Here is a 14310-nt window from a genome sequence, read left to right on the forward strand (position 1 = left end):
AAACAACACTCCAGCAATGCCTTTTGTGATTTTTTTTTAGCCAAAGGCAAATATATTAAGGCTATATCTGGACTACACAAATAACTAGATAACTTAGGGGGAAATTAAACACAGATGGCTTAAGTATCTGGTTTCTATTAAGAAATGTACAGAACAACCATGTGAATGGTCTGCTGGAAGTCATGATAATAAGTAATTATTATTTCCATAGGAAAATCTATAAGTAATTCAATAAAATTTATTATTTTGTGATGATTTAGTAGTAGTAGTAATGCTTGAGTTTTGACATATCTAAAGGTTTATGCATTGAAGAAAAAAATAGCAGTTATTTAATTTTTCGTCAAGCCATAATTTCCAAATCCCACTCCTTTCCAGAATGCCGATGTTCTAAAATCAAAGAACCATCAGTAACTGCATCAATTTAAACTGAATATTCTTGCAAAACACTAAATCAAACATTAATTTATGCCACATCAGTAATTTACTCTTTCAAATGTGCGAATTTAATATGCCTCTGACAGTTATTTGGGGTTCACAAAACATTTTCCAAGAGGTATGAACCCATTAGATATCCTTCCTTCATAAATGTTTCAATACCCTACTCACCCTCAATCACAGTGTTTCCTTCATATTCTTTCTTAATGAGAAGATCCATCAATATTTGACTTTTTAATACATTGCTTTCCTGTTGGGTTTTAATTCAAATCACTGTGACACAAATTTTAATGTAGTCACATACTCCCTGTCCAAAGGTAAAAAATGCATCAGAAGAATGTAGAACATGTAGTCTGTCATTTCTGTTTCAACTGACTAATCTAATCTCGATATTTTCTTTGTTCTCCTCTGGAACTACTCTACATTTTAGAATGGAAAGTGCTGTATGAAAAATGATAATGAGTAACTCCAGCCTGATTTTAATCAGTCTGTCACAAATGAGAAATGATATAGTAACTAAAACTAATGGACTGAAAACACTATTTTTCTGACCAATACAAAAAGAGAATTTGTTAGTTAGTAAATCACTTACATTAATAAATACTAGCTTTTTCTCTCCTTTCTCATAAAGGTATGGATTCAGCAAATTTATTAATGATAGAGTTTAATTCCTGCTCCTTTGTAGATAGCATATTTTTTTGTGTTCCTATTCCTACTATTACTCTTGTTACAGTAAAATACTTAGCTAGTGATACCAGGTTTGATTAGAATAAAGCCGGTTTTGTGTTTGGAAGAAAAAACTTCCTTTTTTTCCCCATATCTTCATGTGAAATAAAAGACATCACAAAAATAGTTATGGATTTCCACATCTTTGTTGTGGATGCTGTTGTTAGTATAATCATGTTATTTGGTAGAATTTTACAAAAAAACATGACTCAAAAAAACATTGTTTTAGTCTAGTGACATTGGGGTAGAAAGTTACTGTACGTAATATAATTTTTCAGTGACTTTTTCTATTAATATGTTGATAAAACCTAGGTGTTAAATGGGATTCAGTAGGAAGGAGGATGTTCAGAAATAAAAAAAAGCTAATGGCAAATTGTTTATGCCGGTTTTATTTACATAGTAATTATAATTGCATTTGTAGCCATAGGCACAGATTTAATGAGGACATACTTACAGTTAGATGTCTAGCTGTAACTGGCAATGTAACCTTTTATTCATGTAATAATCATTCTGTGAAAACAATTTTTAACATCAGTATGTTAGGCATTTGAGCCTAACCCAGTAAACAGTGTGTTCTTCTGACAAATAAAGATTCTTCTAAAAATTAATTCTTTTCGGCTTGTTGGCATTAACAAGTGCTTTTTTATTCCCAGGACTGAATTTCTGAATCATGATCTCCCTTTTCGATGAGTGATGTCAAATTACTAGCAATTGTGATTTTACAAGGCTGTCTCATGAATGTCATGACACGGGTTTTGATTGATGATTAAGGACAAGTAACAGCAGAAATATTATCAAATAAATAATATTACTAGTTTGGGCCAGTAACTATGTGGAGCTATTTGTCTTACTAATTCTTCTTCTGAACAGCAGTATTCTAATCATTAACCATATCTGCAAAATGCATCAAAGGAATCACTGTTACTGGGGCTGAGATTTTTTTGAATTTAAGTAGCTATAACTGTTGCTATTTCAAAACTATGAAGGTAGCTTGACACAATTCTTTGTATTGGGCAGGTTTATTATGATGAAGTTTAAATCAGTAACCTTTGAAGATTCACTCTTTAAGAACTGTGTTTTTGAAGACATTACTTCACTGAACACATACTTCAGGAATTGTACTTTCATCAATACCACCTTCTACAACACAGGTTTGAGAAAGCCTCAAATGCCCATTGATCAGCACTGGGCATTTGTTTTCATCTTACATTTATAATTTCTGTATTTCTAATAAGATATACAAGAAGTCCTCCTGTAAGGCATAATAATATATAGAAAGCAGCTGGCTTGTTACAAGAGAGAAGTGAAAGGATCTCACTGCACAAAAGATTATGCGGACCTAATATTGACTCCGATAATAAATTATTTATTTTATTCACATAAGAAATTATTTGTTTTTTATCTTTGATTTCAACCATCTCCAAAGATACTCAGTCTGGAGAGAAGAAAATGCATTAACTGCTTTACTGGTACCTTTAACTACTGTATTTTTACTTAGTCCAAAAGGGACTGGTGAAATAATTTGTGCACTGAGCTTGCTGTGGCGGGGAATCTGAGTTTAGAATTCATATTACCTCGTCTATAATCATTCCCAATCTCCTAAGTATTGTGAGAAAAATATTAATCCATATTTTCATACATTTAAACTTGCTTTTTCTCCAGTTTAACAAAACATAACTGAAAGTAGAACATGACCAACTAAGTTTGTTGGAAAAATGGAGCACTTCTTCCCACTTTCCTTTAGCTAATAAAAGTAATAGACCTGGGTTTCAGAGCAAGCAATGACCTTTACGTGGAATGAAGGTATTCTTGGTTCAGGTTTATAGGGTCGACAATAGGAATGGGAAAAAAAATAAATACAGGGAAAGTTCTCTGGAATGGTATTGGTAGAAGAATTAACTACATAGAGTAACTCATGCATGGACAAGCTGAAGACCATGACACTTTAAAAAAAAAATCAGTTTAAACTGAATTCTACAGGAATATTTCACTTGAAGGAAGTCAAACCAAACTGCGCACAATTGACAGTCTCATCAGGAAATAGGCCTGGTACTGAGAAAGACTGAGTCATAGAAACTTGTGGATACCTAGTGCATTTTATGCAAGAGCAGCTGGTGCTGAAAGGCCTTAGCCAAATACAGTCCAATCAAGGAAAAATACAGTAATATAACTTCCTAATTCCAGTCTTTAGTTGGTCTTTTACAAGAGCTTTGCAAATTTTTCTAGTAAGATAAAAAACTATCAAAATTAACAGCAGTAACTAGTTCCCTTTTTGCAAAACTGTGAAAGCTCCAAATTGTCATTAAAGTTGCTTGAACTTGAAATGCTTTTAATCAAAAGTTGCACATGGAGTTGGCTGATAGCTGAAATTATTCTTTTTCTTCTTTCCACAGATCTCGAGCAGTATAAATTTGTTGACAGTGAATTGATAAATTGCACATTTTTTCACATCAGGACAGGATGCCAGATTTCTTTTGATGATGACTACAGTGCCTACTGGATCTACTTTGTTAATTTCCTGGGAACTTTGGCAGTGTTACCAGGAAATATTGTGTCCGCTCTCCTGATGGATAGAATAGGACGGTTAACGATGCTAGGTAGGGGCTTCACTTTGAAACAGTAACATGTCATCTTTCCAAGGAATTTGGCTGAGAGAAATAAAAAACATTCTTTCTGCAGATATGTCATTTATGCGGCATCATAAATACTGTTTTTAAAAACCCTCAGTTTGGAAACTCTAGGGATAAAAGGGATCTGTAGCCACATCTATTTGCACTTCCACACAGATATTACAAGACCATAACCTAGGCATCTAGAATGAGATTTTTGAAACTGATGACCATTGTTTTATCACTGCTCCAGATAAAAGAAAAGCAAGGTGTTCATGGGTGACCCTCAGCTAGTAGAGCAGCTCCTGGAAAATATCAGCTGCTATCTGTTTTGCATAGGAACAAAGCTGAAAGCTATCTCCTGTGGTCTACAACGAGAAATCTGTTTTCACTGTATTTAAATAGTTATGTGGTAGTTCATTATCTTAATTTTCTAGGACAATATCTCCATATAAATACAGTAAAATGAATACAGTAGTTTTAGTATAATATATTAACAGGTTTCACATAATTGCAAAAGATGATGAACAAAGAATAACGGGGGTAGTTTTCCTCAGGTGTATTGCTTGGGGAATTCAAAGAGCCTTCCAGCTTAATACTTCGTGATATATTCTGATATGTGAGGAGTCATATTTTTTATGTGACCTCCTTTCTTCAACATTTTTCTTTCTGTCTGGCTTACCAGTAAAGGAGGTCACCTTGGTTTTTAACTCAAATATTTGGGTCACTTATTTAGCAACACTGTGTGCGTAGAAATATTAGACAAAACAATATTAGACAAAAAGGTTATTCTTTAAATACATGTTTGTTTCACCTGCCTTGTACCTAGGTGGTTCCATGGTTCTTTCCGGCATCAGCTGTTTTTTCCTGTGGTTTGGGACCAGTGAATCCATGATGATAGGTATGCTGTGCCTCTACAATGGCCTCACCATCTCAGCATGGAACTCTCTAGATGTCATTACTGTGGAGCTGTATCCAACAGACAGAAGGTATGTGCAGATACACCTCTCCTAACCTCACTGATACTATGCACCAGCAGAAATGGCAAATAGAAATTATTTTGTAGGAGCCTTACAGAGGTAGTGATGTTTTGAGGGCCAAAAGAATATTTTTCTTATGAAAAGAAAAGAGAAATAGTGAGTGTTTTTAGCCATTTAGTATGTATTCTGCATCAAATATCACCTAATCAGGAAAATACCATAAAATGTAGTTTCATTAGAAAATGGAAGGTCTAACAGCTACTCCCATTTAAAACACAGCTAATGAGTAGTATTTCTGATAACAATAAAGGGGTATCTTTGAGTTTCCCACATTTTAACTTCATTAACTACTTTATTGAAGGCTGTAGTTGGTCCAAACCAGCAATACAGCTGCATTTGTCTGTTAACTGTGAAATGGTAGGAACCATGATAAAAATCACTGTCTGAACCACCCTGAGCTGATAATCTGTCTGCCATGAAGTTGTATGCAGGTCCACTAGGAGTGTACATTAAGTGGGTAAAAATTATGTTGGGCACTGCTCTTGACACCAGGGCTCTTGCAGGAAATCTCAGGATAATTCTCAAATACTGCATTGCCACAAGATGACATGGGTTGGGTTTTGTTCAGATACAGGGCACTTTTAAATCCTGACTTTATGTCACTTAATGGAAGGAATGAAGAGCTGTTGAGTCATATGCTGTGGTATGGGGAGTGCACAAATGTAAAAGCTGCACTACCTTGAATAGCCTTGAATAGCTTTGAATATTTCTCCCCCCATCAGATCCCTAAAAAAAATAATTTAAAATTGCCCGGATTCCTAACAAAGGTCATTGTGTCCATGTATTATATATGAAGAGATGTAGAGAAGTGTAGACTGTCTTCTCTGTTTTAATTTCATTTTAATTTCAAAATTTTGTGTTTCTTCAAACAACAAATTGATGTCCACATCTGTAATTATATCAAATCATGATACTAGGCTATTTATGAATCCCAAGATTTATAAGGCTAAGTTTTAATATTAGAAGTGCTGCTATTTTTATTATGCCTCAGGAAATTGCTCTTTTGGCAAGAATTCTTCCACCATCCAAATGCTATGATATAATTCTAATAAATATCCTGAAGAAATTGCCATCTTTGGGGCATTCTCTGATAATTTTTTTATCCAGTTTAGCTGCGTTTAACAACCAGTATTGCTCACTTCTAATAGTCATGGGTTTCCTCCTCAGACTCCTGTGGTCTCCATAATCAGGCTCCACTTGCCACAGTTTGCTGGGAATTTCCAGCTTCTGCAAGCACCTGTAGGGCTGAATAGCCTTTCTCAGCATGTGTGGAACATGAAGCTTCCTGATTTTTTTGTATGTGAAATCCTTCATACTTAAGATGATGCTGTCTTTTGCTACAAGGCTGCTTGAATGCAGAGTGAATCTGGTCCTGAAACTGGCTTCCAGATTCTCCTGTAGTGGGAATCTAAGCACAAACTCCTTGCTCACTCTGTGAGTGTTCAATACTATTTTCTTACAGCCTATCAGTGAAATAACCACAAATGTGCAGCAAAGGGTAACTGGAGGTTGGGCTCAAAGAAAGGTGGGTGGAAAGAGGCCAGTTCATGCTACCATGCATGAGAGGCTGGACTGGGTAGCCCCTCCTTGTCCTCCTCTTGGAGACCAGCCAGTTGCTGAAATGCAGGGGTTTGGCTGGTGTTGTGCAGTATACTACGAAAGGTGTTTCATAAATCGCACTCTAGGTATTTAGGGATCATACTGGCTTTTTGCCAGGTGGGAGTGTGGTGAACAGTTTGGCAGTGTGCAGTCTACGTGATGCAGGGCACACATTTCTGTTTACTCTTCATCAGTTATGGTTGCTTCAAAATCTTGACAGATTTGGATTCTGTATGAATTCACATTCATCTACATATTTACATTTCAGTTTGCTGATCCCTGGAATTGAGATAACTACATAGTTTTTCCTACTTTCTTGATGAGTACTTCCAAATTTTTATTCTATTTTAGGTTAGCTTTTGTTTTCACATTCTTCATAAAACGTCAGCTGGTTTGTACAATTGTTGTAATAGATATTAGAGGATGTATAGATTTCAAATAGTTCTCAGGTGAATGATGAAGTAGTGTTAAAATGGAAAATAACATTACTAATCCTGGTCATAAGCAGATTTCTGTCTTCTAGATGATATATATGAAGTAATGAATAATAATATTTTGATAATATAGTATCATTTCTTCAACTTCTCAATACTCCGATTTTAAAAGACACCCATGATAGCTGGATATAAGTCAGTGATTTCTGATAAGCAAGCAAATTACTACAACTCAGGAATGTAAATAACTTATATTTTCTCTTGTCTTTCCTATTGTCATTTACCTTATCTTCTCAATGGACTCTGCTATCCATCAGGAGAGGAGATCTGTAGGCTGGAGTGTGTAACACCAAAAATTTCAGTCACTGAGCATTATAGAAGGAATGGGCTGAAAGTGTAGCTTCAATACAGCCATAGGTGCCTAGCACTACAGCAACATAAACCTGAAGGTGCTAAGCTGAGCAACTAGAACACACGAAAAGCATACTTGAAGACCATTCTGTTAGCTTTATGTAACTTGCTGGCATCATATGCAAATTATGCAACAGGAGTAGGGATTTTAGCTTTTCTTGTGACAGCAGTTCACTGTCTTAACCGTGAAACTGTTTTCTCATGTTGCAGTCCCCAATCTTATTCACAGTGCATCTTCCAACCTCTGTAGCAGATGAGGGAAACTAAGTTTTCTTCACTACATCTATATTTTACCCTCAAGCACTCTTTTTTCTCTGAATTGGCAGAGTGATGTGTATAAAAAATATTGTGTGATGAGGTAATTACGGCTTGTGTTGTAATGTGTGCGCCCAAGGGGCCTGCAATAACTCTGCACAGTTCCTCAGCTCTGCCTGTAATATAAATACGGATGGAAAAAAGCTTAAGTTCTCCAAAGGAGGAACATTTGGACATTTTTATTACTTTAAAATGCAATTTTTACTTTCCCATAAATGCTAAGTATCTTCTTGTGAACTTGGGAAGCACCAGCATTATATGCCAAGATTCTCATCAGGGAGTTGGTACAACAAATAACTAAAACCTAAATAGAAAATGGAATAGAAAATAGATCATCTCCCACATAGACGATAAATCAAATTGCATCAGATAACCAACAATTCATCATTTTACTGTGGCTGCCATAGATCTGGGTTTGAATCTTATCCAGGAATACTTAGAATTCAAGGTGAGCTATAACATTAAGTCATCCTGATTTACCTTTTTTTAGTGCCTCTGAAAAAGGTTCATAAGGGTTTGGCTGTAATTAAGAAATAAGTCTCCTATTTTCAGTTCATGGACTCACAGTAGCAGTAATTGACTTACAGTAGATTTCCTGACAGCTATTTTCTGCTCTCATCCCGAGAGCATTTCATTTTGCTGAAATGTTAAAGTTTTTAAGATATGACCTGCCACACCTATGCCTTTCACGGTAATCCAAGGAAGGAAGGTGAATTCCACAGTTTTACTTGCACACTATAAAGCACTATAATTGATCAAGCCATTATATGTATTTCTGTAATAATTTTTTAAGAGAATATAAAATATCTGGACATCAGAAAATTGTCCACAGAATATTTGGAAACTCTGTTTAAATGCTTTACATATTATCAATTCTTCAATTCTAACAAAATTTTGTTTTAACTTGCTGTTTTTGTAAATAGCTCTGGCAAGAAAGATAACAAATATTTGTTGCTATATGTTTAGTAGCACTCTGCTGCAGGACAATGAAGTTTTCAGATGTTTTATCAGCAGTGATAAAGTGGATCTGAAGTATTTTATGCAGGAATACTAGCACCTGGTCTAAGAAGGAACATATGTGGCAATCAGGAAACAAGCTCTTTTAATCTAAAGGCTTGGATAATCCCTCTATTTTTAACTGTTTGGACTCTTGCCATTTTTATATGGACCTTAGATGAAAGGAAGCTAAGCATTTTTCTTTGTCACAGCTTTCTCAGCAGCAGAAGTAAAGTACATTGGGGGAAATTCCTTTTCAGTAACATTCAGCTTTCTCTTCAGCCTGAAATTTTTATAAAAGACATTAGTATTATTCTCCTGTCAATAGCAAAATCTGTATCTAGGGTTTTTAAAAAGACAATCCTGAATTGATTAACCAGTGTTTTCTCACTGATGTGCTTACAAGACTTAAATGAACTCTTTAGCTGGACAAAGGATTCTTGGTACTTATTACTGATCTCCCTTGACCAATAATGAAGATTACTCATGAACATGACTGACATTTTTGTGCAAATGTTTGTCCAATAATTGATCAACACAAAGAAAAGGGTGTATGTATAAATGGCCTTATTACCTTGGAATTTTTCACACTATTTTGTCATGTTGCTAAAATGATACATCACATAACTTCCATCATTTGCTGACATTCTTGCACTTTCCTCAAACACTGTAGTGGAGACAGTACAAACACTGCAAAAGGCTATAGTCATACACATGTGTGATTTGCAGCATATTTATTTCCTGGCTATTTTTATTTCCCTGAATTAAGGAGAATTAATTTTAAAAGCATGAATTAATACAGATTTTAAAGGGTTTGAATCACAAATACTGTTCTAAGAAGGATGTTTGTAAAAACAAGCAGTTTGAATTTGCTACCCCTTGAGCTCCACAACGGTTTGAACACCTTGGTATTACTATAAGTACAAACACATTCAAACACAGTATTAAAATTGAAGGGTATGAAGGTATAAGATTGAAGGGTATAAGGTATAATATAAGTGACAATGCTTCTTAGGTACAGCTCATAACAACAGTTTACTTAAGCCTGTTAAAATCTTATTGTTCATGCCAATTATGTGAACATTTTAGGCAAAAGGATATGCCAGAAATCTGCTTAAAGATTAAAAGATTGAACTTCTTCTGGTTTGTTCATTTTTTAATTATCAAGACAGTTAAGGGCAATAAAATGAGCTTATTTTTTCTTACTTTTATTTGTTTATAATTTGATAACTAATGGAATTAGATTTATAAAAACCCCTTACAATTAGCAAAATTCTGTAAGTCCATTTTACAAACAGAACTGTTTTTTCAGTGCAAAAAATTAATCTTAATTTTGTTTAGACAAAAGAGGTATTGTATGTATTAAAAATTATTTAAAACTCCATAAAGTAATGTTTGATATATAATAAATAGTAAGTCTAAAGAACAGTGGCATCTGTAGAGACCAGACTGAAAAGAAATGGTTCAAATTGCTCAGAAAATTGTATTCAGACCACTATCATAAGTAGTTGATACAAGCAGCTAACATCTGTGAAACAGCTTACCTTTTTAAGGTAGTATAAAACAACACTAAACATAAGTAAAACATCCCCATATGTTTTGTGCTATTGCTTTTCCAAAGATTTCCTGCCTGTATCTATCCAAATTTGTTTTACCTGGATCTATGTATTCTTTGGGGAGTTCTGGTATCTCTGAATATACTGAGGCGTTTGATGACGAGGTGTCTATAGTTTCTCCATGGGTTTTTTCTGTTACTGTTATTCAGAGTTAAGTTTGATTTTATGTTAACATTGGCAACCAAGAAAATCATATTTATGTGCAGCAGATGCTGATCATAACCAGTCACCACCACAACTTTAGAAGTACTTTCTGTGTATAAATGAGGCTGACATCAGAACCATTTTATTTTCCCTTCCTTCTTTCATTGAGTTCTCCAGAATAGCAGCCATCTCTCTTTATCCTATCACATAAACTCAATTTTCCAGTCCAGTTGTGTTGTCTTTTAACCTCTTTCTACCTGCTTGCAATACAGTCTTTTCCACTTCAAGAACCTCCTGCCTACTCGCATGCTTTGTGCAGCTCTTCAGAAGGACCTTGACCAGCTGGAGATATAGATGAAGAAGAACTATCTGAAATTCAAAAAAGGCAAATGCAGGGTTCTGCACCTCAGGAAGAATAACCAGTACAGGCTAGGCACAGACCTGCTGGACTAAGATTACCCTGTTTGAACTTTGAGGTTGAGGTGACTGTGGCCACTTTCAAACTTGCCCACTCTGTGATTCTGTGAACCCTACAAGATCCATCAGTCTGGTGCTTTTTCCCTCTCGGTAGCTACACCCCATCCTGCATCATATTCCTCCAGATATTCTGGGGTTTATATGTCCCTGGAGCACAGATGTTCCCACACTAGAGATTCGCTTGTTTTCTCATAGGCTTTGGAAGTTCACACCAGTAGGATGTCTCTTCTCTGCTTCCTTCAGAGTTTCTCATGCTCCTCCCTCAGACCCATTCCTCCAAAGGTCCTGCTTAGAATGGGCACGTTTTAACTTGCTGGTTTCTCTGAGGAAGGTATTCTCAAGGAGCTGCTGCAAATGTCTCTCTGCCAGAAATTTTCAAAGGCAACACTTCCCAAACTTTCCTCATGTGCTGCTCTCAGCAATGTGCCCTCTGGCAGTCCTCAGGGGTCTGGACTGCCAGAGGGCAGAACATGTGGGCAGAACATGTCATTTTCAAAAGTGTATGTCCAGGGTGTGCTTGTTTAGGTTTCCTTAGCAGTATGTATTTTGTAAAAGTACTACAGGTTCAATCAAATACAGACAACACAAAGTAAGGAGTAATTAACATAAATAAGGACTTTGAACATGTAAGAGACATACCTGGGTCTCTTCTACTTGTTTGTTTTGGTTTTTTTTTTGTTTGTTTGTTTTTTGTTTTGGCTTGGTTTGGTTTGGTTTTTTGGTTTTTTTTTTCCCACAGATTGTTTTGGTAGTTTCTACTCTGCCGTAGAAATGATCTGTCTCTTTTTCTTTAGATACTGCCAATACTTAGTGTTGTGCACTATCTGGATGGATGCCATGCTTTACACAAAGAGGAATTATGCTTACTTCAGACAAAACAGTAATTTCTTTGCTAAATATCAGACATTTTAAAGAGATTAAAGTACTGGTGGGGAGTGTAAGAGACATATTGCCAAACTAATAATAAATAAGTATGTAATCAACTAGTATTTAAAAAAAGTAATTTGTGTTTTGTCCCAGATTCAGAAAAGACGCATGATACACAAAGCTGACTTACTTTTATAACATTTTAGGTAAGGGAACTGACCTTGGACTGAAACAATGGAAAATAAATATTTAACATAATGGCAAAAAAAACCACTACAAGGTGCATTAATTAGTATGTTACATGTCTTAATTCTGTTCTGCGGACATTCTATTAACTGATTTAAGAATTTGACAGGAAAGGCACCATTATTTCAAAATGGCACATTCTCAATCTTGTTCAGATTGTGGATTTGACTTTGTGGGTTAACTAGAGTTACGTTTCTTAGAGCAAACCACAGTGTTTTAGAAATATAAGAGAAGGATCTAGACCTATTCATCATCCTTTTTTTGAACAGTATCCCACATAGGGCATGGACTGTGCTGAAAGCCGCTATATCCTGGTCAACTCTCCTGGACTGAAGCTTTTACCTCTCCCCTAGCATACAGCTTGGAAGCATGACACCAAAAGACCTAAATCTACACTATTGAGATTTACCAAAGAGCAGAGGAAGTGAACTCTGACACTCTGGGCTGGGGCCATGGTTCTCACTTGCTTCAGACAGAAGATCTGTCATGTCTTGATAGCATTATTTGCTGTTTTCAAAAGCAAAAATGAGTTTTGTGAAGAGCATTGAGCCATTATATCCTTGCTCTCAGCTGGGGTCAAGTGTTCTTACTTCAAGTTGATTCTCTGGACACCTCTTTAGTAGGTCCAGTAGAAACTTCCTGGGAATTCAGTCTACATCTGAACATAAGAGTTCTCCCTTTCCCTCACAGGTGCTTCAGTAAAATAAGTATAGTTCTTTTAAAGTCACTTTGATTACTAGTTTTTAAATTCTGTTTTTTAAATTCTGTTGTTTAGACTAGGGCTTTTAATTGCAGTGCAAGCAAAAAAGTATTCTGAAAATTAGAACAACTGCCTTCTTGATTTTTTTTTCCCCAGCAAACATACTGTGAACTCCTTATTAGACTTCTTTCTAATTTTTAAGAGAGCTGGGAAGTGTTGCAGATTCTATCATGGTACAGATATCTTTGTTAGGAAATTTTTGATAGGGCAAGTTCATTCCTTCATCAACAAATCCTACAATCAAGTCAAAACACAATTTAAATTATGGCAGTTTGCATATTAGGTCTATGCAAGAGTTACAAAATAATTCAAATACTTCAGACTACTAAAATCACGTCACTGTAATGCAAGACTCCACCTGAATTACTGGGTGTCATACTATTCCTTTTCCTTTTGTCCAAAGTTTCTTAGATATCTCTTTCACCCAACAGGTTTCTATATACCCTATCTTCTTTACCTCTAAGAGATGAATATTCATTAATATTGGCGGTCTCATTAGCCTTTAAAAAGCACTATTTCAACATGTGTACCATCTGTAAGAAACTCCATTTTAATTCCATACCCTAAGGTGATCATCCATTCATTCAGATTAATAATCATCACACAGATGACAAAGCAGTTCTCCTTTGGGAGCTTCTTGACATGTCCACTTTTCTAAATGTAGCAAATTAAGTCTTACTGAATTTCCATTTGCAAGTTCCATGTTCAGCTCTAGAGGTGTAAACTCATCTGTTCAGATATTAATTTCTCATTTTGATCCCTGACACAGAAGAATGAATTGTCACAATGAAATACTGTAGCAACTGAGCTTTAATTTCTCATTTTAAATCAGAGCACAGAACCCTTACTGGCATAAATTTTAAGATGTTGGGGCTGTACTGATTTATTCACACTGAGGATGTGTCTCAAAGGCTTTATTCTTTCACCTGTATTTTAAATTTCTTCTCTTTTCTCTTTTAGGGCAACAGGCTTTGGCTTTTTGAATGCACTATGCAAAGCTGCAGCTGTACTTGGAAACCTAATATTTGGTTCCCTTGTTGGTATCACCAAAGCAATCCCTATTCTCCTTGCTTCTACTGTCCTAGTATGTGGAGGACTGGTAGGACTTCGGCTTCCTGATACAAGAACCCAGGTGTTGATGTAACTGGAAAAAAAAATTCACTACTTATTTCCTTCTTTGTACAAATGTCAATTCTCCTGACTGATGGTGCAAAGGCTTCAGATTCTCAACACACAGTAGAGTGCTCAAATGTCAGAAATCAAATTCAACAGATACTTTGGAGTAGCAGAGATTTAGCAACCTCTGTATGAATGTTTTAAATTTCACTTTTGTTTGCTTGCATACTTTGTTACTCAAACCCATTTCACTTCAAAGTGCAAAGCTACCTCTTAAAACAGTTTTGGTGACATACCCAGGAAGGTAAAAACCATACTAATAATAATAATCAGATATATAAAATGCAAGCAGTCAGATTATTTAGAAATCACACACTAAATGTGGCCAGGGTATTGTGAGCTTTAGTACAGATATGCAAACCAATTACTTAGCAGTATTGGTTTGGGGAATCTTGATGTATTAATGCATGCAGCATTTATCAGGAAACTCTTGATTGCATCATTACTGGGAACAGTGAC

At 35.6% G+C, this 14310-nt stretch overlaps 1 protein-coding gene across 1 annotated transcript in view; it reads left to right on the plus strand.

The window, feature by feature from the left end:
* The window catches only part of SV2C (synaptic vesicle glycoprotein 2C), a 72769-nt gene extending 58950 nt beyond the window's left edge, over nt 1-13819 (plus strand). The window contains exons 9-12 of the mRNA XM_062513219.1: nt 2179-2312; nt 3555-3758; nt 4600-4759; nt 13636-13819. Of these exons, the coding sequence (XP_062369203.1) occupies nt 2179-2312; nt 3555-3758; nt 4600-4759; nt 13636-13819 (682 nt within the window). The remainder of the gene's footprint in view (nt 1-2178; nt 2313-3554; nt 3759-4599; nt 4760-13635) is intronic.
* The last annotated feature ends 491 nt before the right edge of the window (nt 13820-14310 follow it).

The sequence above is a fragment of the Cinclus cinclus genome, chromosome Z (assembly GCF_963662255.1).
Source record: "Cinclus cinclus chromosome Z, bCinCin1.1, whole genome shotgun sequence".
NCBI lineage: Eukaryota > Metazoa > Chordata > Aves > Passeriformes > Cinclidae > Cinclus > Cinclus cinclus.